The 22,481-nt window shown below is 49.2% G+C and overlaps 1 protein-coding gene across 3 annotated transcripts in view; it reads right to left on the bottom strand.

Annotated features, from left to right (window-relative positions):
- Positions 1-1,297: 1,297 nt before the first annotated feature.
- SLC5A2 (solute carrier family 5 member 2) overlaps positions 1,298-22,481 on the bottom strand; it is a 168,252-nt gene continuing 147,068 nt past the window's right edge. For 2 of the 3 annotated variants that reach the window (XM_069651605.1, XM_069651603.1), the window contains exon 15: positions 1,298-3,797. In XM_069651605.1, coding sequence (XP_069507706.1) covers positions 3,568-3,797 — 230 coding nt within the window. In that variant the 3' untranslated portion in view covers positions 1,298-3,567. The remainder of the gene's footprint in view (positions 3,798-22,481) is intronic. The other variant, XM_069651604.1, reaches the window with a different exon arrangement.

The raw sequence follows: 22,481 nt of genomic DNA, 5'->3' as shown, positions 1-22,481 counted from the left end.
AGGGATGTCCTATACCAATGGGCCTAGGTTTCACAATGCGCTGAACGAATGAAGCGGTTATCGCTCTGCTACCGATAAGCACTACGAAAGTGCCATTATGTTAACCATACTGTTCCCAATGGGCCGTGTAAATCATTCATGTGAAATGCGTACAAGATCACACAAATATCCGTTATTCAGGCTTAAGCTCGCACAGGTATTTTATATTAATACCTTTTGCTTGTTGATATGCAATACGTACGGGCATCCATGGCTTGTTTGCACCACAAAAATATACTGAGTCATGACACTACATTGACCGTGCATTTGATAAAACCTTGGTTCTTGGACCTTCTTTTTCCTGTTCTGAGTCTTATTTTTAGTTTCATTGTAATACCTTTTGAATAACAAAAGGTGTGGAAAGTTGACCTTTATTTAATCATGCCGCCCAAACAAAATTTCTATTAAATAAAATCCTGTAACACCCCGTATCAGCATACAAATACTCATATTTGTGTTAACTGTATTTTGGTTTTATGCAAAAGCGCAGGATGTAACATGACAGGTCGATAACTAGAATTCAGTGTTGCCAGAACAATCGACCCAGATTAACAGTTGAGGTATCAAAGGATAGAAAAAATAGAATACCATACCTGTGGTAATATGCTCTGCAAAGAAAATGTACACACCACTATCCTTACAGTATTACATGTTATACTTGAGAAGATTTGCTTTACTTTCTTAATTTTTAAGGTTGTGACAGGGCCGGCGAACAGGCCCTGTCAAGAGGTGGGCGGGGGCTCAGGCAGATCCCCTCCCCAACTCTCTTTACCTTTGGTTATAGACCTTATTTATTTATTTTTTATTTATTTGCATTTTTAAAGCGCTCACACAGCCCGCTGGCATCGGGGCGCTGTTACAGGAATGGTTGCGTAATTGTTATTTATTTTTTATTTTTTTCTTAGTGGCGTATTTATAACACGCTTCAATACACATGACCTAAAACCTGTCACTGTGCAGCTGCACTGGCTGAAGCTTGCAGCGGGGAGACTTCTGACAGCCTCCCACCCAAGGAGACATGTCTCTTCACAGGCGCCCTGCTGCGTCACACTCCCAAGTCTAGCAGGCAGGACAGATAATGCGTGTCCCGTTAATGTCAGCCAGTGTTCACTTTCCCTAAGTGACTGCCTCACAATCCTCTCACGTTTGCTTCAATCCACCAACGTAATGCTCTGTTGTCAGCTTTTGCAACTTTGGGTGCACTGTACCCACATACGTCTCTTTGAACTCAGTTTGAAGGTCAGGATTGGGACTAGCAGACATTTACAAGGTCATTTTTATTAGAAAAATGCTGACTGCCTGCAGGGGACCGTCACCTTAGTACTGATGTGCTGCTGGCTCCCATGCATGCAGTTTTAAACATTTTATTATTATAATTTTTATTTGTATTTATTAGGTTTATAAAGCACTTTACGCCAAAGCGCTTTACATTAAACAAGAATACATTAGAATAAAATGGAAGCATAATTGTAAAACATGAGACAAAACATCAAAAACAATATATAGAACAATTTGCATAGGAGTGTATAAGAGACACTAAACAGAGGGAGAGTAAGAGGGAAGCAAGGTTAACAGGACGAGGAGTGCAGAAGATGAGCTTTCAAGGAGGAACAGAAGGAGGAGTAAGAGGCATTGGAGCGGATAGAGAGAGGTGGAGTCTTCCAGTGTAGAGGGGCAACGGGCACAAGGAGAAGGAGGAACAGAAGGAGGAGTAAGAGGCATTGGAGCGGATAGAGAGAGGTAGAGACTTCCAGTGTAGAGGAGCAACGGGCACAAGGAGAAGGAGGAACAGTGAGTAGGAAGAGATCTGCAGATTTGAGGGGGGGGGGGAGCGTAGAACGAGAGGAGAGAGGAAAGGTGGGGGGGGGTATAACGCACCTAATACCATACCCGAGTTCGGTTTCTAAGCGCAGATCCGGGATTCGAACCTCTGTTGCTCTGCGTGGTCTTGCTTCCAACTGATGAGTAAAAGTAAACACTGCCCGCAAATCACGCTTTGCAGATGGAGTTTTCTAATGGGTTTCAATGGCACCCGCCTTCTGTTTAGCAGGCGCTAACTTGCAGTGCATCCCATAGAAGCCATTCCTTTTACGCCTACTTAAAATGGAGGATACACACTTGATGGAGGAGGAAGTCCTGCCCCTTCTCCGCCTTGTGTGCACTCATAAACGGGCTGGAGCGGGAAATGGAGGCGTAGAAGCCTTGCACCTTGCTTTTATGCCTCCATTGCCTACACCGCCTGTTTAAAAATGACCTTTCCCTCCCATAGGGTGTGATTCATGGAATTTTTTGCATGGTGCAAAGTGACTTTTCACTGGTACAAAGTGGCTTCCAACAAACACCCCGCTTCACGGAGCACAGCAAAGTGTATTCTTTCAGTGCAAAGTGACTTTACACTGCACAAATACACTTTGCACTGCTCCATGAATCAGCAGAGCAGTGAAAAGTGACTGTGCACGTCCAACAAAAACCCTGATTAATGGACCAGTGAAAAGCCACTTTGCACCAGTGAAAAGCCACTTTGCATCTTGCACCAGTGAAAAGTCACTCTGCACCGTGCAAACAATTCCATGAATAAGGCCCACCGTGTTTTAGGGCCATTGCACTTTGTTAATGTTTGTCATTTATAAACTCCCCCTGTCGACGATGCTCTTTCACCATAACCTAATCATCATAACAGCACATAGTGTTCCTCTCCAATCCCCTCCCCCTCTGGTCTCATCACCTTTAGCACTTTGAAGCAAAATCAGGGCAAGCGTAAGTGCTACATCAGCAAACTAAGATGGATGCTGTCTGCTTTTTTGCTCCTCTGGCCCTCTCTCCCCCACCCGCGTCTTCCCCCACAGCTTCTTGGAGTGAAGAATTTGTGATAAAGCTTTGAGTAGGTTTGTTCTCACTCTTAGCAAGCCAATGTTATATGTTACGCTTTCTTTGTGGGAGGACACGCCCCCCTAGCTCTCCTTAGAGAGAGCCCTCAAGTTTCTCCATGCTATGCTTGAGCAGCTGCTCAAATCCTGGTTTCATGCTTTGTATTCTGGGACTTGAGGTTTCGATTTTCTCATTTTAAAATCAGCACCACACGACCCACAATGCACAGTAAAAACGACCACTGGAGGGCCTATTCATGCATGGAATGGGGACACTTGAGAGCTCTGTCGTGAGAGATGTTGGTCTTGCACGCTACATACACTTGCACAGTGTAATCTGGAACCACTCGGAAACACATTTCCACTTTTGGTTCCCTGAGAGTAAGGGTAGGTTCCAGGTTGGGCAATGAGTCACAGTTTCTTTACTTTTAGGTCAGTTAGCAATGATTTCCACGCACGAAAATATGCACAAATGCTCCACTGTCTGGCACAATGGAAGCAAAACATATATGCAATGGGAGCCTACATTTTCCGTATTTTATAGTTGGCCTGCTAAAAGTCCCTGGGAGTATTTCTTGAGAGTGCTTTATCAAACTAAATGATACTCTGTGACGATCCCGACCGGGACCCGCAGGTAGGACGAAGAGGGCGTGCTCCGAGCTCAGGCATAGTAGGCCCAGAGGAAAATGGCGCAGCTCATCATGATGAAAGCATTGATGTTGACCACCTTGGCCCAGGTGGGGTCCTCGCTGATGTCGGTCAGTCGCCGCACCTCGGCCTCCTGCTCCTCCTTAGTGGGCTCCATTCCGGGTTCGGCGGCAGAGGCGCTGAGGCCGCAGAGCCAGTCCAGACAGCGGCGGGACCGCGTGTGCTCACCCGTCACAGGCTCTGCTTGGGGAAGACAATGAGAGAACATGAGTGTGGACAATGCCAGTCTCTGATACCATTATATACACACCTACAGTACATAGTCATGATGGACAACCTCCCATCAACCCAATCCAGTATAGTCAATTGCGAGGGCTCCTGGGAGTTGTAGTCCAGAACACCTGCATTACAGCGAGACACAGGATGACCAGTGTTCCCACATATGCACGAAAGCCATAGTTTCGTTGTGCATTCAGGCCCATCCTCAGCCATGCGCAGCGTTTGTTGATATACCACACAGCGTTTGTTAACATGCACGTCCTATGGATACCAGTGGTGCGACACTAAGGGCCCTATTGTGAACGAGGTGTTAATTACAGAAAAAGTCATATTACGGGTTACTGACATGTTCAGTAATTCATACCTATTCTCATGATGTCGGATATTTCCGAGGGAGCGCAGAAAGCGCCCCTTTAGAAACCTGTGCACCGGTTGCTAGGATTGGCTGGCAACCAGCAATTTCGGAAACCGTTAGCGTGCATGTTCATTCTGGTGTAGCTCCTCCACATTAGCAACAGTGTAACCTTGTCACACATATACACTGCCTCCTTTGGAGGCGGTCCGCTCATTGCACTTTGGCTATTATGGAGGCGTGACACACAGGATTGCAGTGGCAAGGGCGCTGAACTCCCTCAGGGAAAAGTACGCGTGATTCTCCGGAGTTTGTCTCATAAAACTTAATATTTCTGAACTTGAGTTGATTTTACAAGCAGGTGCTTCGGCTAATAACTGGAATTAAAAAGGAGAGAAGTGCAGTGACAGCCTTTGAACTTGTTGTGATATGTGTTGCTTGCTCACCAATTAATTTGCATTAAGAACGGGCTGGTGTGACATATTTGGTGATATAAGAAACACATGCAATGTTCACAATCATGACCCCACCACAAAAGTATCAAATAAAATATCTGGCATGGCCAATACATGTATGTATATGTACGTACGCACGCACGCACGCACGCACGCACGCACGCACGCACGCGTGACCATATATATATATATATATATATATATATATATATACACACCTACGCAGGGAGGCAATCCCAGTGTACCCTTATCTGGACGACTGGCTCACGAGAAGAAGTCAAGCCTGGTGCCAAGCACCTCAAAACAATTCCTAGGAGCAATCCTGGATACCCAGGAGGGGTTGACCTTTCCTTCAGAAGAAAGAATTCGAAATATACTACTGCAAATTCCGCATTATCAGTCCGGTCAACAAATAACGGTATGCAAAGCAATGCGTTTACTGGGCATGATGGCCTCATGCATTTACCTGGTTCCCCACGCGCGCCTGCGCATGCGTCCCATGCAGGAATGGTTGGCGAAAAAGTGGTCTCAGGCAAGTGGTCAGTGGGGCGATCTAGTGGTCGTTTCGCCAACACTGGTACAAAGCCTTCACTGGTGGACAAGAGAGAATCTCGCACAGGGAAAACACTTTTACGATCCCGAAGTACAGGCAGTAGTCACTACAGATGCATGACTGACGGGGTGGGGAGCTCACCATCTCCACCACACAGCTCAGGGTCTCTGGTCTCACTCAGTGGCCAAGAACCACATCAACCTGCTAGAGCTTCTGGCAGTATTCAGAGCGCTTCAGGCGTTCGAGCCCCATCTACTAAACCTGTCAGTGCAAATCCGGACGGACAGCACTACAGCCATGTTCTACCTGAACAAGCAAGGAGGGACTCACTCGCCAAATCTGTCCAAGCTTGCCCAGAAAATCTGGATATGGGCACTTAGACGGAACATCTTCCTGTCATCACAACATGTTCCAGGGGAGCTCAATTCCCTAGCGGATGCTCTGAGCAGAGACTCCCTCCCAGAGGAACACGAATGGGTTCTTCACAGAGAGGTCGTAGAAGATATCTTCTCTCATGGGGTTTCCCCACTATAGACTTATTCACCACAAGCGAAAACAGACAATGCCCAAGATTTGCATCCAGGTTCCCCCAACCAGACTCCCAGGGGAACGCCCTGTGGATGAACTGGTCAGGGATGTTTGCGTACGCTTTTCCACCAACTCCTCTCATCAGGAAATTTGTGAACAAGATGAACAGGGAGTAGATGACGCTTGTCCTAGTTGCTCCCATGTGGGCAAGACAACCGTGGTTCCCACACCTACGCAGGATGGCGGTGTGCAAGCCCATTAAACTTCCAGCCTGGTACAACCTACTGTCCCAGCACCAAGGTCAAACAGTGCACCAGCAACCCAACTCAATGAACCTGGCAGCATGGCTCCTGAGGTCATAGAGTTTGGACACCTCAATTTGCCACAGAGGTGTATGGACATCCTAAAGGAATCTAGGAAACCAAACACAAGGCACTGTTACTTTGACAAGCGGAAAAGGTTTGTTATCTGGTGCCAGAGTAGACAAATCAACTCGGTTGATTGCACTCCTTCCACTATTGTTACATACATGCTCCACCTGCTAGATGCAGGATTGGTTTTTAACTCACTGAAAGTACACCTGGCAGCCCTCTCGGCTTACACCACTTCCCATAGCAAGGTTTCGTGGTGGAAAGTACCAGTAGTTAAAGCCTTCATGGAAGGAGTAAAGAGACTTCACCATCCTATTTCAAACCCACCACCAGGGTGGGACCTTAATGTGGTGCTAGCCAAGCTCATGGGCCCCCCTTTCGAACCCATGCATAAAAGCAGTCTCAAACACCTGACTTATAAAAAGGCCTTCTTAGTAGCTATTACTTCTATAAGAAGGGTCAGTGAAATTCAGGCTCTGTCAGTGCAGGATCCCTTCTTTACTATCCATAAAGACAAACTGGTTTTACGCACACACCCTAGGTTCTCACCTAAATTTATATCAAAATTCCATGTAAACCAGTCCATCGAGCTTCCGGCTTTCTTCCAGAACCCGCAAAGCTCGGCTGAGGTGAAACTACACACCCTAGATGTGCGAAGGGCGGTCCTCTACTATGTAAATAAAACCAGACCGCTAAGAAAAACAGATCAACTGTTTGTCTCCGTAGCTAAAGGCAGAGAGGGGGATCGCGTCTCTAAAGGTGCCATCTCGAAGTGGATTATTAACTGTATCCAGCTGTGTTACTCACTCTCTGAAAAGACTCTGCCTTTTACGCCAAGGGCCCACTCTACTAGAGGCATTGGGGCCACTCTGGCTTTCATTGCAAATGTAGCCCTTGACACCATTTGCAAAGCAGCTACTTGGAGCTCTATCACACTTTTACTCAGCATTACTGCATTGACACCCAGTCCAAGGCAGATACACAAGTGGGACAAGCGGTTCTAAGACACTTATTTGCTCATGACCCTTCTCACATCCCACCTCCTTCTTCTGGTACTGCTCGCTAATCTATGCACAGCATGTGATCTAAGCAGATTCCACAAGCCTCAGAAGGGATACATTACTCACCGTAACCGTATTTCTGATGCTTGTATCTGCTTAGATTCACATTCGACCCACCCTTCCTCCCCTCCGAGAGAAGGCGCATGATTGCTTGTAGTCTTACCTTTCTGTCTATCTGCTTGGATTATCTGTACTCACGCTACTCCTCATGCTACCTCATGTCAGAAAAAATACAATCTGAGGATCCTAGACATGTGAGGGATCTTGGTTACAGTGGACGTCCCACTAGGGATAGTATTACTGGCACGCCCTGTGTCGACGCCCATTTTCGAGTTTCCAAAAACAAACTGTAATACTCCGCAGCTTCCACTAGATGTCGGCCTATGCACAGCATGTGAATCTAAGCAGATACAAGCATCAGAAATACGATTACGGTGAGTAATGTATCCCATATATATATACCCTTGGTGAATACCCTTGGTGCTGAAGCTATCCCGAAGGGCAGTACCTTGAATTGGTAGTGGCGACTGTCCACCTTGAAGTGCAAGTACTTTCTGTGCGCTGGGAACATGGAAATATGAAAATAAGCATCTTTCATATCCAAGGTTGCCATGTAATCCCCCTTTTTAGGAGGGGGATTACCTCTTGTAGCGTGGTCATACGACATTTTTGGGGCTTGACATAGTTGTTGGCAGGCCGTAAGTCCAATACTGGGCGCATTGTCAAGTCTTTCTTTGGCACAAGGAAGTAAGTTGAATAAATACCCTTGTTTACCTGGTGTCCCGGGACGAGTTCTATCGCGTCCTTTTGTAGAAGAATGGCGATCTCCTCGAGGAGAATCTTCTGAGTGTACTCTTTGTCGTGGAGGATGGTTCCAGGGACGCTGCAGTAGCTCTATACAATATCCTGTGGATACTGTTGACAGCACCCATCTGTCTGATGTGATCCCTTCCCAAGCCTGGGTGAAGTTTGAAATGCGTCCCCCTACTGGGGTTGCGTGAGAAGGGACCCTGAACTGAGCGTCACTGCTTTGGTGGAGGCGTGCCGCCTCCCTTGCTGGGGCTGCCTCTGCCTTTACCACGACCTCTCCTATTACCTCTGCCGTAACCCTGGGTAGACTGTTGGTTGTTGTTCCACTGTGTACCCTGCCCCTGGGAATAGTTAGATCCTCTCTGGGAATTTTGGCCGCGTGGGCGACGAAAATTACTATTCCCTCTCTGGTTAGGGGGTTTATTGGTTAACTGGCCAAGGGATTTGAGTGTCTCTTATTCGTCCTTGGCATTTTTCAGTGCGTCTTCGACCGCCTTACCAAACAACAGATCGGCTTCCACCGGTTTGTCTAACAATGATGCCTGAGTTTCTGCCTTAAAACCAGACTGCCGTAACCACGCATGTCTCTTGATAACTGTACCTTCTGCTATCAATCTGCCTGCGTTGTCCGCGGCGTCGAAGGTTGCTTTCAAAATGCAACCACACACGGCTCTACCCTCTGTGGAAATCCGAGCTAATTGGCCCTTTAACGGTTCAGGAGCAGAGGCTATGAGAGCCGCAACTTCTTCCCACTGATGGCAGTTGTAGCTGGCCAACAGGGTGGTGGAGTTAGCAATCCTTGCTTGATAGGCAGACGTTGAGGCTACCTTCCTGCCGAAACCGTATAGTTTTTTGCTCTCCTTGTCGGGAGGAGCTTCAGACGAAGACAAGGGTGTCCCAGCCCTCTTACGAGTGTTGGTGACAACTAGGGAGTCTGGCTTCAGATGTCCTCTTATATAGAGAGGGTCAGACTGTTCGGCCCTGAAAAGTTTTTCAACCCTGGGATTGACTGCTCTGGTGAGGTTTGTGTTCACCAGGGACGGATCTATTCTCCGCTGAATGGATTTAAGGATAGGGATGGTCTGGGCAACAGGCCTCCTTTCTCCCACTAACTCTTCTGCGAAGTCCCTTTCTTCCTGTACACCGTGGGTGTCAATGTGGAAATGTTCTGCTGCGCGAGCGAGAACCTCATTTAGGAGGGGTTGGTTATCGACCGGGGAGTCGGTAACCGGGGCTTCGTTCTCTACCGGGGAATCTACTCTGTATGTTTCCGGGTCATCCTCTTCTTCTTCCTGGTCCTCATCATCCCCATAGTAGGCCGTTCCGGTTTGCTCTACTATCATACCAAATTCTTGGTCTTCACAAAAGGAAGCCTCTCCTTGATACCGTGAGTATGGTGTTGCGTAAGTTTGTACCTCGAAGGGTTCAGACCTCATCGGAGTTTCAAACCGGGCCTTCTTACTCGGGGGGATAGGATCAGTAGAGCCTGAGGGTGTGGCCCCTTGTGGATCATACGAGAGGAAATGTTCTGGATTTTTATCATAAAAATCAGCCAAAGAAGACATTCTTGACATGACCCTATCTATGTCTTCACTGGACCATTTTTTGGAACTGGGAATGACTCTCTCAGCAAGTCTATGGGATTTATCCTGAGTAGCTTTGCTGGTTGTGGACCTATCAGCAGACCTGGGCTTGTCTGTCTGTTTACGGGGGGTGGAGTGTTTCACATGTGTGGAAGAATGTACAGGTAGTTTCTTCTGCTGTTTTCCCACCTCCCCGTACGTAGAAAAATGTTTTCCCTGTCCCTTAGTGGCTCCGGAGTTTTTCGATGCCTGGCGTCGAGGATCGGGAGAGGTGTCCCTGTCCTTCGTGCGTGGGGCCTCGCTGGCTTTAATTGCGGTCTCCGACTCCTGGAGCGCGGCCTGGGGGTGGAAGTCGTCTTCGTCTTCCGACGATCGAACTTCTGTTAGCCTAGGGAGCGAGGCACTCTTGGCAAGAGTGGATGATTGCCTGGAGTCATGCGGCGATCTTGATCGAGAGCGCCCAGAGGACACCGAATCGGACCGTTCTGTCTGTGCCTCTTTCCGAGAACTCGACGTCGTCGAGTCTCGGTTGGACTTAGTGTGTTTAGTGTGTGTAGTATGTGAAGCGCTTGTGTCGCTGGGGGTCTTCCCCATAACCGCCCTGCCGGACGACCTTCCGAGGTCGGGGACCTGCGCTCGGCTGTCTTTCGACGCCGTAATGCCCTCGCCGTCCAAAAGTACGGCGTCGCTGCCATCTCTGAAGGCGCCCTCCGCTGCCATGGCCACCTGCCTGGCGTGGTGGGCCCAACGCTTCGTCGAACGGTCCTTAAGTGTCTTAGGTTTAAACCTACTACACGCTCTGCAGTTCGCTTCGGGATGGTCCCTCGGCAAGCAGAGATTGCACGTGGCGTGCCTGTCGACCCAAGGGTATTCGCGATTGCACTTGGGGCAGAATTGAAAAGGGGTACCCTCCTTATGCATCTTGAGGCAGCGGGCTGTTAAGTGTAGGAAATGTATAAGGTGTACCTATATACCAAGAGTGTAGAGTATGTACCACCCCCCACTCTCCCTACTTGCAGGGCCGAGGCCAGCGGCCTACCAGGCCTGGGCTGAGGCCAGCGGCCTTCCGAGGCCCAAATCCGTCGTGCAGCAGCCGACGGTCGATTTCTTCTCCAGCCGGCGTCGAGTGTCGAAGTTCGAAGTTGGGGTGGGGAAGGATGTCAATAGATTATTATTTTAAATTCTAGCAAAAGTATGGCTAAGGCCAGGGGACTCTGCAAAATGCTTCCGACCAGTATGGCGGAAAAAAACAATCTGAGGATCCTAGACGCGTGAGGGATCTTGGGTACAGTGGACGTCACACTAGGGATAGTATTACTGGCACGCCCTGTGTCGACGCCCATTTTCAAGTTTCGAAAAACAAACTGTAATACTCCGCAGCTTCCACTAGATGTCGGCCTATGCACAGCATGTGATCTAAGCAGATTCCACAAGCCTCAGAAATATATATATATATATATATAAGGACAGGTGGAGCGGGGGCCATTTTTGGGCCATTTTTTTTATTTTGAAGGGAACATTATCACATGGAACCGTTTTAACACACGTAGTAATAACAGACGCCACAGTGATTTATCTACACATCAAATGGTTCATTTGTTTATTTCAGGTGTTAACATGCCTCATTTTTAGTCATTGAGGTAAAGAAGTAACATTATTATGTAGTGCTCATTATCGTAACTCACTCGGCCATTTAGGATTTCACAGACGATTCTTTGTATATTGCACCATACGTTGTCATCATTACATGACATTGAAGCAATTTGTTTTACAAGGCTTCTCACGTGTAGGTTTAAACCTCATGACCAAGGTCATTCAATGGGTGTTTTCGGCAGCACTTTCGTTAAATAGCGATTCTAACTCAATTTTACGAAAATGCTGAAAACTTGAGATCCGCCCGTAATTCCAAAAACAGGCAGATTGCAAACAGTTTATGACACTTCTGTGTCGTCCTCTGTGCCAACGCAGAGGACCACCACAGAATAAGCACAGTACCTGGTCGTCAAGAAAAGGCGCAGTGAAGCATGGTGTTTACCACACTCACTGCGCCCTCATCAGAATCGGGCCCTAAGTGGCTGGTGTGCAACTGTGGATGCGCAGAAACAATAAGTTAGGGGAAAAATCGTTCAAGAAGATTCCACTGGAGACCCCTGCCAGAACTTTTTTTTTTTGTTTTTTTTTGCAAGTGTTTGTGGCCAACACTGAGGGTGAAATACCTCCAGATCAAACCCTATGGAATATCCCGATTTTCAGATGTTGTGTTTGGAGGCGAGGAATTTAGATTCCAGTTACCCAGTGGCATTGGGGGAAAAAGGGGCAGCTTCCCCCCCCTCTCACCCCCCACCCCAGTGGCTCTTTTAGACATTTGGCAGTAGGACACCTCTCATGTTTGGCACCCTCACAGGGTGTCAAATGGGAAATGGGTCTCGCTGGCTCCTGCTCAGCACTCTCATTGTCCTGGCACAGAACATTACAATGGGATCCATTTAGAAATTGATGAGACGAAGGGGAGTCTATCAGTAGGGACTTTTGTCCCTTTAAAAAAATGTGAATGCGGGTGATGAGTGCATAATCTTGCATGCTTTATGAAATAATGACTATGGCTTAAAATCCCACGGGGGATTCCAAGATGGCCGCCGGCACGGTGTAGACGTGCCAACTGCTCGCTCCCGACCTTCAGCTGGTTTAAGGCATTCCTACACCCCACCAGCCTCCCGAACAAAGTGTCGAGATTGCCCCCGCAACAGTAGCAGACTGAGAAAAGGTGGGGGGCGAAACGGAAAGCATCACGCTCCACACACACGGCGTGGCCCGGCCCGACAAACCAAGCCGGCCCTGGGCAGGGAGGCTGAGGAAGAGCTGCCTGCCCAGCAACAGATGCAGAAGCCGGGAAAGAGAAGGAGGCAGTCGCTCAGCACGAGTGCCGGAGCGGAGACGGACCCGCACGCCCAGATAAAGGCTGTAAGCAGAGCCCTGAGCGGAAGGGCACCAGCCAGACCCCACGCCCCAGAGAGGAACAGGCAAAGGACGTGACCTCCAGCCAGAGAGAGGCACCTGCGGCCGCACCTGGAGTGGCCGAGAAGTGAAGCGTGAAGAGCCGCATAGCCCACGGACACGAGGCGGGATTGTAGCTTGAGTGATCGGTGGAGAAGTGGTGCAAGGGCGCACCAGCAGGTCGCAGAGACCGGAGACGCCACCCCGCATAGCATCAACGTCAGGAACACAGTGCAGTAGAGCGGGAAGGAGACAGGTACCGCGGCCCAGAAGGGGAGCCGAGCAGCTGCCGGAGGCTCCATCGGTGCAGAAGGAGGGGAAACGGTGAGTGAGGGGCTACCGAGATGCAAATTGGGGGCAGGAGGTACCCCAGTCAGCTGGGAAAATGGAGGCACTGCCCGGGATGGGAGCAGGAATGACCCAGAAGGACCAATCCCCCCCCCACACACATATCGGCAGGCAGGTGCTAAGGCCACCCTGCCTTAAACGGAGAAGCGGGCCCTCCGTGAGGCACAACAGGGGGCAACGGAGGCAGGAGCCAAGAACCGAGGCCCTCTGCCAATAGATTCTGCCTCCGGCCTCACCACAGAATAATCCAGGGGCCAAGGTATAAGGAGGAGAGCGGCTGCAGCCCCGACAAGTAGAGGCGACAGGGCTGTGTCGAGAACTGCAAGGAAGACAAGGGGACTGCCTTGTTGATCAGGCCTAAGCAGGCCAAGAGGGGCGCAAGGACTTGGTAGAGGCTGCTGGAAACTAGCGGAGGGGGAGAGCCCACTGAGAAGCCAAAGACCTGAGGGATAGACCACTGACCCTAATAAGAAGTACCCACGTGAAACGTCACCTGAGAGACCCAGAGAATCGGCAAAGGCCCATAACGTATGGGAGAGAGCCATGACAACAAAATCCAAGGGGAGAGTCGGAAAGTCAGCCCAGATCTTGAGTAACATGCCAGGCATTCTCCACTCTATGTGGCCAAAACAGGACATTAGAGAAGTGACCAAGGGCAGACAAGATGGGATGAATGAGCAGAGCGCCTTTGAGGACACGCAGGGAGCAGTCCCGGTGTCGAGGCAGGAGTTTTTGAAGGAAATACAAGCGCTGCAGACCGATCTAGCCAAAACGTTCCAGGATCAATTCCAACTCATGCGATCAGACCTGAACGAAGCCCTAGTCGAGATCAGGCAGGACATAAGACAATTGGGTGAAAAGACGGACCTCCTGGAAAGGGGTATACAAGAAGTGGACAAGGAGACAACGGCTAACGGTGAAGCCATAGAGCGACTTAACGTAGCCACTCAGAAATTGTAGATCCAGATGGAAGATATGGAAAACAGGTCCCACAGGATCAATATAAGAGTGAAAATGCTGCCGGAATCGGTCTCAGATAAGGAACTGAAGTTGGAAGTTCAGACGATCTTCGCTGAGATCCTGGGGAAGGTATCCCCAGACAGAATTGAACTAGATCGCGTTCACACAGTAGGAAGATTGGTGAAAGGCCCTGCCGCAAGACCGAGGGATGTGCTGGCCGCATTCACTAGTTACGCCCAGAACGAGTGCTCCAGGCGGCAAGGAAGATGGAGCCAATTACGTACAAAGGCCAACAAATAGCGTTGTATCAAGACCTAGCAAGCAGCACGCTGATAAAGAGACGGCAGATGGGTCCAGTGCTAAAAGTACTCAATGGGCGCGGAATACGATACAAATGGACCTTCTCGTTGAACCTGGTATTCGATTGGGAAGGAGGTCAGAAACGCATCACGTCGGCACAAGAAGGAGCTGACGTCCTGCAAATGGAATTAGAAGAGGGCCCCTCAGGAAACGGAGAGTGGGCTATAGACAATAGGCCAAGGCCAAGACCGTGGGAGTGGACAACGGTGGGGGAGAAAAGGAGAAGGGGACCGAGTGGAAGCAAACTACGCTGAAGGAGAGGAACAAGGAAACTGTCGGGGAAATAGGAACAGGGGCATAGGAGCCCTAACCAAAAGAAGCAAACTAGGGGTGGTGGGCCTCTAAAGGTGGTAACAGAGCTGGGGGGGGGAGCAACCCTCTTGAAATCAGAAGGGCGAGGATGCCTGAAGCAGTCGAGCAGATGGGGCGGGAAGGGCAAGTTCTTCCAGGGGGAGGGGAATCGGGGGGAGGGCAGGGAGGCAGATGGGGACAGTGAAGGGGGAGAGCCAGGGGGTGGGACTGAGCAAAGGGGGACATGGGGTAATCTCTCAGGGGGTCATCAGTAAGCAAGGGACATGGACAAATCAATAACCCATAACTTCAGGGGCCTCAATACTCCCCTAAAGAGGAAAAAACTGGAACAATTTAAGAGAAAAGAGGGGCCGGATATCCTGGGGTTGCAAGAAACAAACCTCATGCACAAAGACCAGGGGCGATTAAGGCTGCAGAGGTTTGACCTGATCCTGCACGCCTCAGGGAAACACAAAACAGGGGGTGGGAGGGGATGGCCTTAGCCATAAAAAATACAGTGGACTTTAGAGTAACAGAAGTCCTGCGGGACAAGGAGGCCAGGGGACATATCAGGACCTTCCCTACACCATGGCAGTAGTGTATGCCCCAAATTCAGGCCAGGAGCAGTTTGGGAGGCGCTTCCTGGGGATACTGGAGGACAACGCACAGGGTCAAATAATCCTGATGGGAGACCTAAATATAGCGTGGGATAGGGGGCGGGATAGAACGGGGGCTCCGTGAGGGGAGGGGGTGCAGTGATGTCGGCAGAGCTAAGGGCAGGATCGAGAGGGGGGGTTACGGGATGCCTGGTGGGAGCTGATGAGGGATGAGGAGGGCTACACTTTTCTATCGGGAGTCCACGGATCGCAATCTAGAATAGATTATGTCTGGGTGTCAACGGGCTTGGTGGGAAGGTTCCGGGATGTGGAGACAGGTCCAATCGGATTAGCGGACCACAAGATCATATCCATCCAAATGGATCTAGGGGGCAAGGAAAGAGGGGCGTGGGGATGGAAATACCCAAAGTCACTACTGAGGGACCCAGTAATTAGACAGGAGATGGAAGGAAAAATTAAAAGCTTCTTCGAATCTAACAGGAGGTGGGAAACAAGGGAAGGCACAAGATGGGATGCTTCCAAAGCCACACTCAGGGGGGAATTGATAGCGGCAAAGGCGCAGAGGGAAAAACAGCTGAAAGCGCTGGAAGCACAGCTGGAAACGGAGGTGGAGGCAGCAAGGTAATGGGCAGGAACAACCCCGACTAGGTTGGCCATGAGGGAGTATAGATGGGCACTAGGACAATTAGAGGTCCTCTGAACAAAAAGGGCAGAGGGGGCATTGCTCACCGTCTGTCAAAAATACGCTAAAGCAAATAAAGCAGATGCGCTCTTAACGTGTTTACTGAGGGGGCGAAATCAGAAAATGCAATTATGGCTTTGGAAACGGAAACAGGAGGATGGGTCACGCATGCGGGGGACATCTAGGAAACATTAGCAAAGTTCTACGAAACCCTGTATACATCTCAAAACCCTCAAGCCCTACTACAAGCGGAATTCCTAGAAAAGGTGACAACGCGTAGAATTTGGAGGGAGGCACAGGAGATGCTTAGCAGGGAAATAACGGAAGATGAAGTAAGGAGGGTGATAGCTAATCTACCATCTAATAAGGCTCCAGATCCAGGCGGCTATGCAGCAGCATTTTACAAAACATTTGCAACTGAATTAATACCTCAACTGACATATCTGTTCAATACATTCAAGTCCACAGGCAGAATAACCCCATCTATGCACGGAGTCACAGCAGAGTCAGTAGCAGTCTCTGCAGTCCCTGTCAGGACTGGCAGAGACATGGCATGAGCCCCTGACCTCCGGCAACAATGGTGCCCAGACACCTCCAATGAGGAAACCGAAGATGAAAAAATGCGCCTCAGAAGTTTGCGCCAACTCCAACAGCGCTCAAGTCTCTTGTTTACGCCAAAACACCCGGTTAAACTTAGACCGCAAGCTCTGCTGCCCACAAACTCCACCCTGATCGGCCTCTGCCAAAGCTCTACATCAAGCTTTACATCAAGCGGGACACAGCGCCTAAAAAAAGCGGCAGCGATTATGCAGAAATCCCCCAAGAAGGGGCAACATCTCGGGGCTGAATCTCACACCCCCCTCATGGAAACTACGAACCTACAAAAGCCTAAAATTCAAAGGTCAAGCTACAATGCCGAAGCTCCCACAACAACCACTTTCGAACACAAAGAAAATAACGTTGGAAACGCTGCAAACGGGGGAAATGCTCCGAACACCCAGCCCATGCCCAGTGTTGCAGGCTTCCCAGTGCGGCCAGTCGGAGGACTGGCCACGAGGGAAACACCTCCACGGGAGCCGGGGCATGGTCAGGAAGTGGCAGACCGATCTGTTTTTCTGTTTTGAAGTCTGCGATCCAATTGGACCACTAAGTCTATATATTCTGTGCATTCTTGGGGCGGATTTACAACTTGGGCCAAGACATCTTTAAATTCTCCGCGTAGACCTCGATAAAATAAAGTGACTCTTTTATCCTCTGGCCATCCCGTTTCCACAATTAGTCTATTAAAGGTTGCAATATAGGATAGGAGGTCCTGATTGCCCTGTCGCAGGGATAGAAGTTTGTCATCCAGAGCCTGCCCCTGAGAGTGTCGAGCAAATAACCTTTCCATGCTTGCTTGAAATCCTTGAAAATCATGGAGAATCGGGTGATCTTGAGCAACCAGTGGACTGACCAATCGGCAGCGCAGCCGCTGAGATATGACAATACAAAGGCTACTTTGGTCTGATCATTAGGGAAGGCCCCAGGTCTGCATAGGAAGTGCAAACAACACTGATTCATGAATACGGCGAATCGTTTGGGGTCCCCAGCAAAGCGTTCAGGTGGGGCCAGCGGCATGTTTCCAGGTAAATTAATCTGCACAGGGTTACTAGGAACCACAGGAGAGGGGTTCCCTCCGGAACAGGGTAGAGGAGTTTGTCCAGCTTGACCTTGCAAAAGCTGTCTGGCCAGGGTGATCTTGAGCAACCAGTGGAACTGACCAATCGGCAGCGCAGCCGCTGAGATATGACAATACAAAGGCTACTTTGGTCTGATCATTAGGGAAGGCCCCAGGTCTGCATAGGAAGTGCAAACAACACTGATTCATGAATACGGCGAATCGTTTGGGGTCCCCAGCAAAGCGTTCAGGTGGGGCCAGCGGCATGTTTCCAGGTAAATTAATCTGCACAGGGTTACTGGGAACCACAGGAGCGGGGTTCCCTCCGGAACAGGGTAGAGGAGTTTGTCCAGCTTGAACTTGCAAAAGCTGTCTGGCCAGGTCATCAGTTCTTTCCTTTGATATTATTAATTCCCTCTTGAGGGCATTAGTCTCTTGACGAGCGGCATGTACTTCGGCCCGTAATGCCCCCAGTAATTGGGCCAACTGATCAGTCTCAGAAGTTTCCATAGCACCTGGGTGGGAATTTGTAGGAAGGCTTTGCGTTCTGTAACGCTCACCTGACTCCCACGAGGGCGCTGGCCTGGTTCGCGCTGCTGTGACCTCGTCTAAGGTGATGCGCAGGGTTCGGAAGACGGACTGGACCTGGCCCCAGATCTGGCTTGTCTGACTCGCAGAAGTATCCTTCTGTAGGTGAGAATAGGGGGTTAACTGTCTGCGGGGTAATGCAATCGGCCTCCCACTTACCCCTCTCACCCTCCTGTGCTTCCCCGTAGCGTCTCACCTCAGGGTCTGGAAGGACGAGCTCTCCATCCTGCTTCTGATGCAGGGGCGCGTTGGTATCCAGTTACATCACTGGATTTTCGGATGGGTGAGAACCAAACTTGCTTGGCTTCCAGGTAAGTTTTTCTATAAGTGGTTCCCCTTGTGTCCATGCATTAATGTTCTAATGCTAGTGTCTTTTTCCCCATAGGGGCCGGGGTACGGAATGCCGGGGAACAGGCACCGACCCGAGGTGAGCGGTGAAATCCTTGTGGAAATCAGGTAAGTCTTTAATGAGTGTTTTGGTAATGTCATTTCATTCACTCATTAACGCTGATGTCTTTTTCCCCTTAGGGGCCGGGGTCCGAAAATGCCTGGATGCGGCGCGGACCCGAAATGAAAAGGGAATGACCCAACAGGTAAGTCTTGACATGGAGTTTTAGCTTCCCTTTTCCCTTCTTTCTCTCACCTTTGTTCTTGTCTTTTTCGGCCTAGGCGCGGGGGCGCGACTGCGAATCCGGATGGTCGCTGCTGAACATGGAGGCGCCCTGTAAAGGTGAGTAGAATGCGGCGCTGCAGCGATCGATGTAATGTGCTTTTAAAAATAAATGTCTTCCTTTTCAGGATTGTCGGCGAAATGTCTCTGGGATGCAGATTTAGCAGGTGAGGCCTTTTCCTTCTCCTGTTCTCTTGTTCCCTTCCTTTGCAGGTGATTCAGGATGCTGGCAGGTGTGGCAGAAGTCAAGATGCAGGAGCAGACACGGTGAGCGTCCAGCTGCTAGATGCAGAACAACGCAAAGCACGTGTGGCTGATCGGGTGTGGTTTAAATAGCCTTGGAAGAAGTTTCTAGAATGTGTCCTTCCACCAATCAGGTATGTATCCTTCCCCGACCACGCCCGGGTGGTAAATGAGTCCCACAGGTAAAGTAGTTCCTTTCAGGCCTCAAGGAGGCCGGGGTTCTGCAGCATGGTCTGCATCAGGTAAGTGCACCCAAACACTTTCATAATGAGCCTGGCGCCTATGGCGCCAGGACTGACGTTTTCTATGAGCCTGGCGCCATAGGCGCCAGGACGCTGTCCAAAGGGCCCCTATAAGGGGTTGCTGGGACCTTCCCCAGGGACTTGATGTCCGCTTTCGGGGACGCAGGGCCTGAGCCGGCTCCCCGGGAGCGGGCATCGTGACAGCACTCCCCCCCAAGGCCCCTCCCAAGGTTGTTCCCTCTGGGGGTTTTGGTTTGTTTGGGAAGAGTCGGTGGAATTTCCTGACTAATCGAGGTGCACGCACATGGTCACTGGGTTCCCACGACCTCTCCTGAGGTCCGTACCCCTTCCAATCAATTAGGTAGAAAAGCTTTGACCTAAACATTTTTGAATCTAAAATGTTCTACACTTTGAATTCGGGTTCCCCATCTATTTGAATAGGTTCTGGAGGTTTGAGTAGTCGGGTTCCGGGGACCACTGGTTTCAGAAGTGACACATGAAAAACAGGGTGAATTTGCATACTAGCTGGTAAATCAAGTTTAACCGCTACTGGGTTAATTATTGCCGTAATAGAATAAGGTCCCAGATATTTTGGGTTAAAAGTTCGAGGCCCTTTGAGCGGTAAATGTCTGGTAGCTAACCACACTTGATCCCCAATCTGATACGGAGGTGCTTCACTCCGATGTAGGTCAGCATTCTCCTTGTATTTTCTCTTGGCTTGTTGTAAATGCGTGGTTGCCTCTTTGAAGGCTCGGGTTGTGGTAGAATGCAGATGTTCTACTGCGGGCACTCCGAGGTACTGAGGTGAGTCGAGGTTTGAGGGTGATGTCCAAACAAGGTATAAAAAGGACTATGGCCAGTTCCAGAGTGTACCGAATTATTATATGTGTATTCGGCTATCCAAAGAATGTCTTTCCAGTTGCTTTCAGATTGCTGTAACATACACCGTAAGTACTGCTCAAGGGTCTGATTTGTCCTCTCGGTCTGACCATCGGTCTGAGGGTGGTGACTGGTCGATAATCTTATGTCGATTTGTGCCATTTGACAACATTTGCGCCAGAAGTGGGAAATGAATTGGCTTCCCCGGTCAGAGATTAGTATAGATGGGAATCCATGTAGCCGAACAATATTTTCGAGGAATTCTTTGGCTAGGACAGAAGCTGAAGGTAAACCTTTCAAAGGAATGAAGTGGGCCATTTTGGAAAACAAATCCACAATTACCAGAATGGTATTGTATCCCGAACAAGGAGGCAAGTCCGTAATAAAATCCATTGATAGGGTGTGCCAGGGTGCTGGCGGTATGTCTAGAGGTTGAAGGAGACCGGCTGGTCTTTTCTTTTGACCTTTATTTTGGGCGCAAACACCACAGGACATCACAAAAGATTTAACATCTTTTCGCCAAGAGGGCCACCAGAATTGTCGTTTCACCTTTTCCATTGTCTTGGAAATACCGGGGTGTCCCTCTATTAATGTATCATGATAACCTGAAATAACTAGTTTGTGTAAATCCTTGTGCGGCAGGAATAAGCGTCCTTGGTAATAAGGTAAACCATTATCTATGGTAAAGTCTGATCACTTTTGTATCCAATCCTGTAGGACTGTAGGGTCCAGGAGTTTTTTCACTCTGACTTGAATGTCTTCAAGCGTCTGTAACGAAGTCATGCCTAGAATTCTCTGTTCGGGAATTATTGGTACTGGTTCTGAGTTTGTATCAGATTCTCCCATTCCAATTCGGGATAAGGTGTCTGCTTTGCCGTTCTTGCAGCAAGGTCGATAGGTAATCACGAAATCAAATTCAGCGAAAAACAAAGCCCATCGGAGCTGCCGTGATGACTGAGCCTTGGCGGTTTTTAAATACTGTAAATTCCGGTGATCAGTGATCACCGTGATGGTATGTCGAGCGCCAAGCAGGTAATGCCGCCAGGCTTTAAAAGCGGACTTTATGGCTAACAGTTCTTTGTCAGTGATTGCGTAATTAATCTCTGGTGCCGAGAATTTTCTGGACCAAAATGCTACGGGATGCAGTTGGTTGGTTTCAGGATCTCTTTGAGACAGAACTGCTCCCATGGCTAGGCTGGATGCGTCAGTTTCGACGACATACGGGAGATCTGGACGTGGGTGTTTCAATATAGGTGCGGAGGTAAACTTAGCTTTTAAATCCTGGAAGGCCTGCTCGGCTTCTTCAGACCATTCAAAACGTTTATTTTTCCTCAAGAGTGCAGTAATGGGTTGTACTATGCATGAAAATTCCGGGATAAACCTGCGATAGAAATTGGCAAAGCCGAGCATGCTTTGAACCCCTTTTACAGAGCTAGGTGTTGGCCATTTGAGGATGGCATCCACTTTTCTTGAGTCCATTCGGACTCCTTTGGGTGTCAGGATGAAACCGAGAAACTCAACTTCTGTGGTATGGAAAACACATTTCTCCAGTTTAGCAAATAGTTTGTGTTGGCGCAGTTTTTCCAGAACTGCCCTAACGTGTTTTCTGTGATCAGATTCCGAAGAGGAGTACACTAGAATGTCATCGATATAGACGACAACACAAACATCGATGAGTTCCCGAAGGACATCATTCATGAAGAATTGGAAGGCAGCAGGCGCATTGCACAACCCGAACGGCATTACCTGGTATTCGAATAATCCATATTTTGTACGGAAGGCTGTTTTCCATTCGTCGCCTTCTTTTACTCGCACCAGATGATATGCCCCCCGGAGATCTAACTTGGTGTATATGCAAGCGTCCTTCACCTGGTCAAGGAGTTCAGGAATCAGAGGCAGAGGATAACGGTTTTTAACCGTTATCTGGTTCAATGCGCGGTAATCGATACAAGTTCTAAGGTTGCCTTCTTTTTTAGGCACGAAGAACAAAGCCGATGATGCCGGGGACTTTGACGGGCGAATAAAACCATTGGCGAGGTATTGATCCAAATATTGTCTCAAATGCAGGTCCTCAGGTTCGGTAAGGGCATAAATCCTGCTACAAGGGGGTTGTGCACCGGGCACCAGATCGATTTGGCAATCGTACGATCGGTGAGGAGGTAACATGTTGGCCTGTTCCTTTTGGAAGACGTCCTGAAAGTCCTGGTATTCCGGAGGTAATTGCATGGAGGCAGAGGTTACAGATGCTAGATTAATCTTCAGGCTTTCTGGGTAGCATGTTTGTGCACAATCCGGGAAGGTTATTCTCTTAGCTTGCCAATCAATTCGAGGATTATGTGTCTCTAACCAAGGAATTCCAAGAATAACCTGAAACTGTGGAGCCTTGATTACATCAAACACAACT

This window comes from Ambystoma mexicanum, chromosome 3p (genome assembly GCF_040938575.1).
Source record: "Ambystoma mexicanum isolate Mex_15411 chromosome 3p, UKY_AmexF1_1, whole genome shotgun sequence".
Taxonomy (NCBI): Eukaryota; Metazoa; Chordata; class Amphibia; order Caudata; family Ambystomatidae; genus Ambystoma; species Ambystoma mexicanum.
The sequence above is the reverse complement of the archived record's forward strand: the minus strand, read 5'-3'. Positions and strand labels throughout refer to the sequence as shown.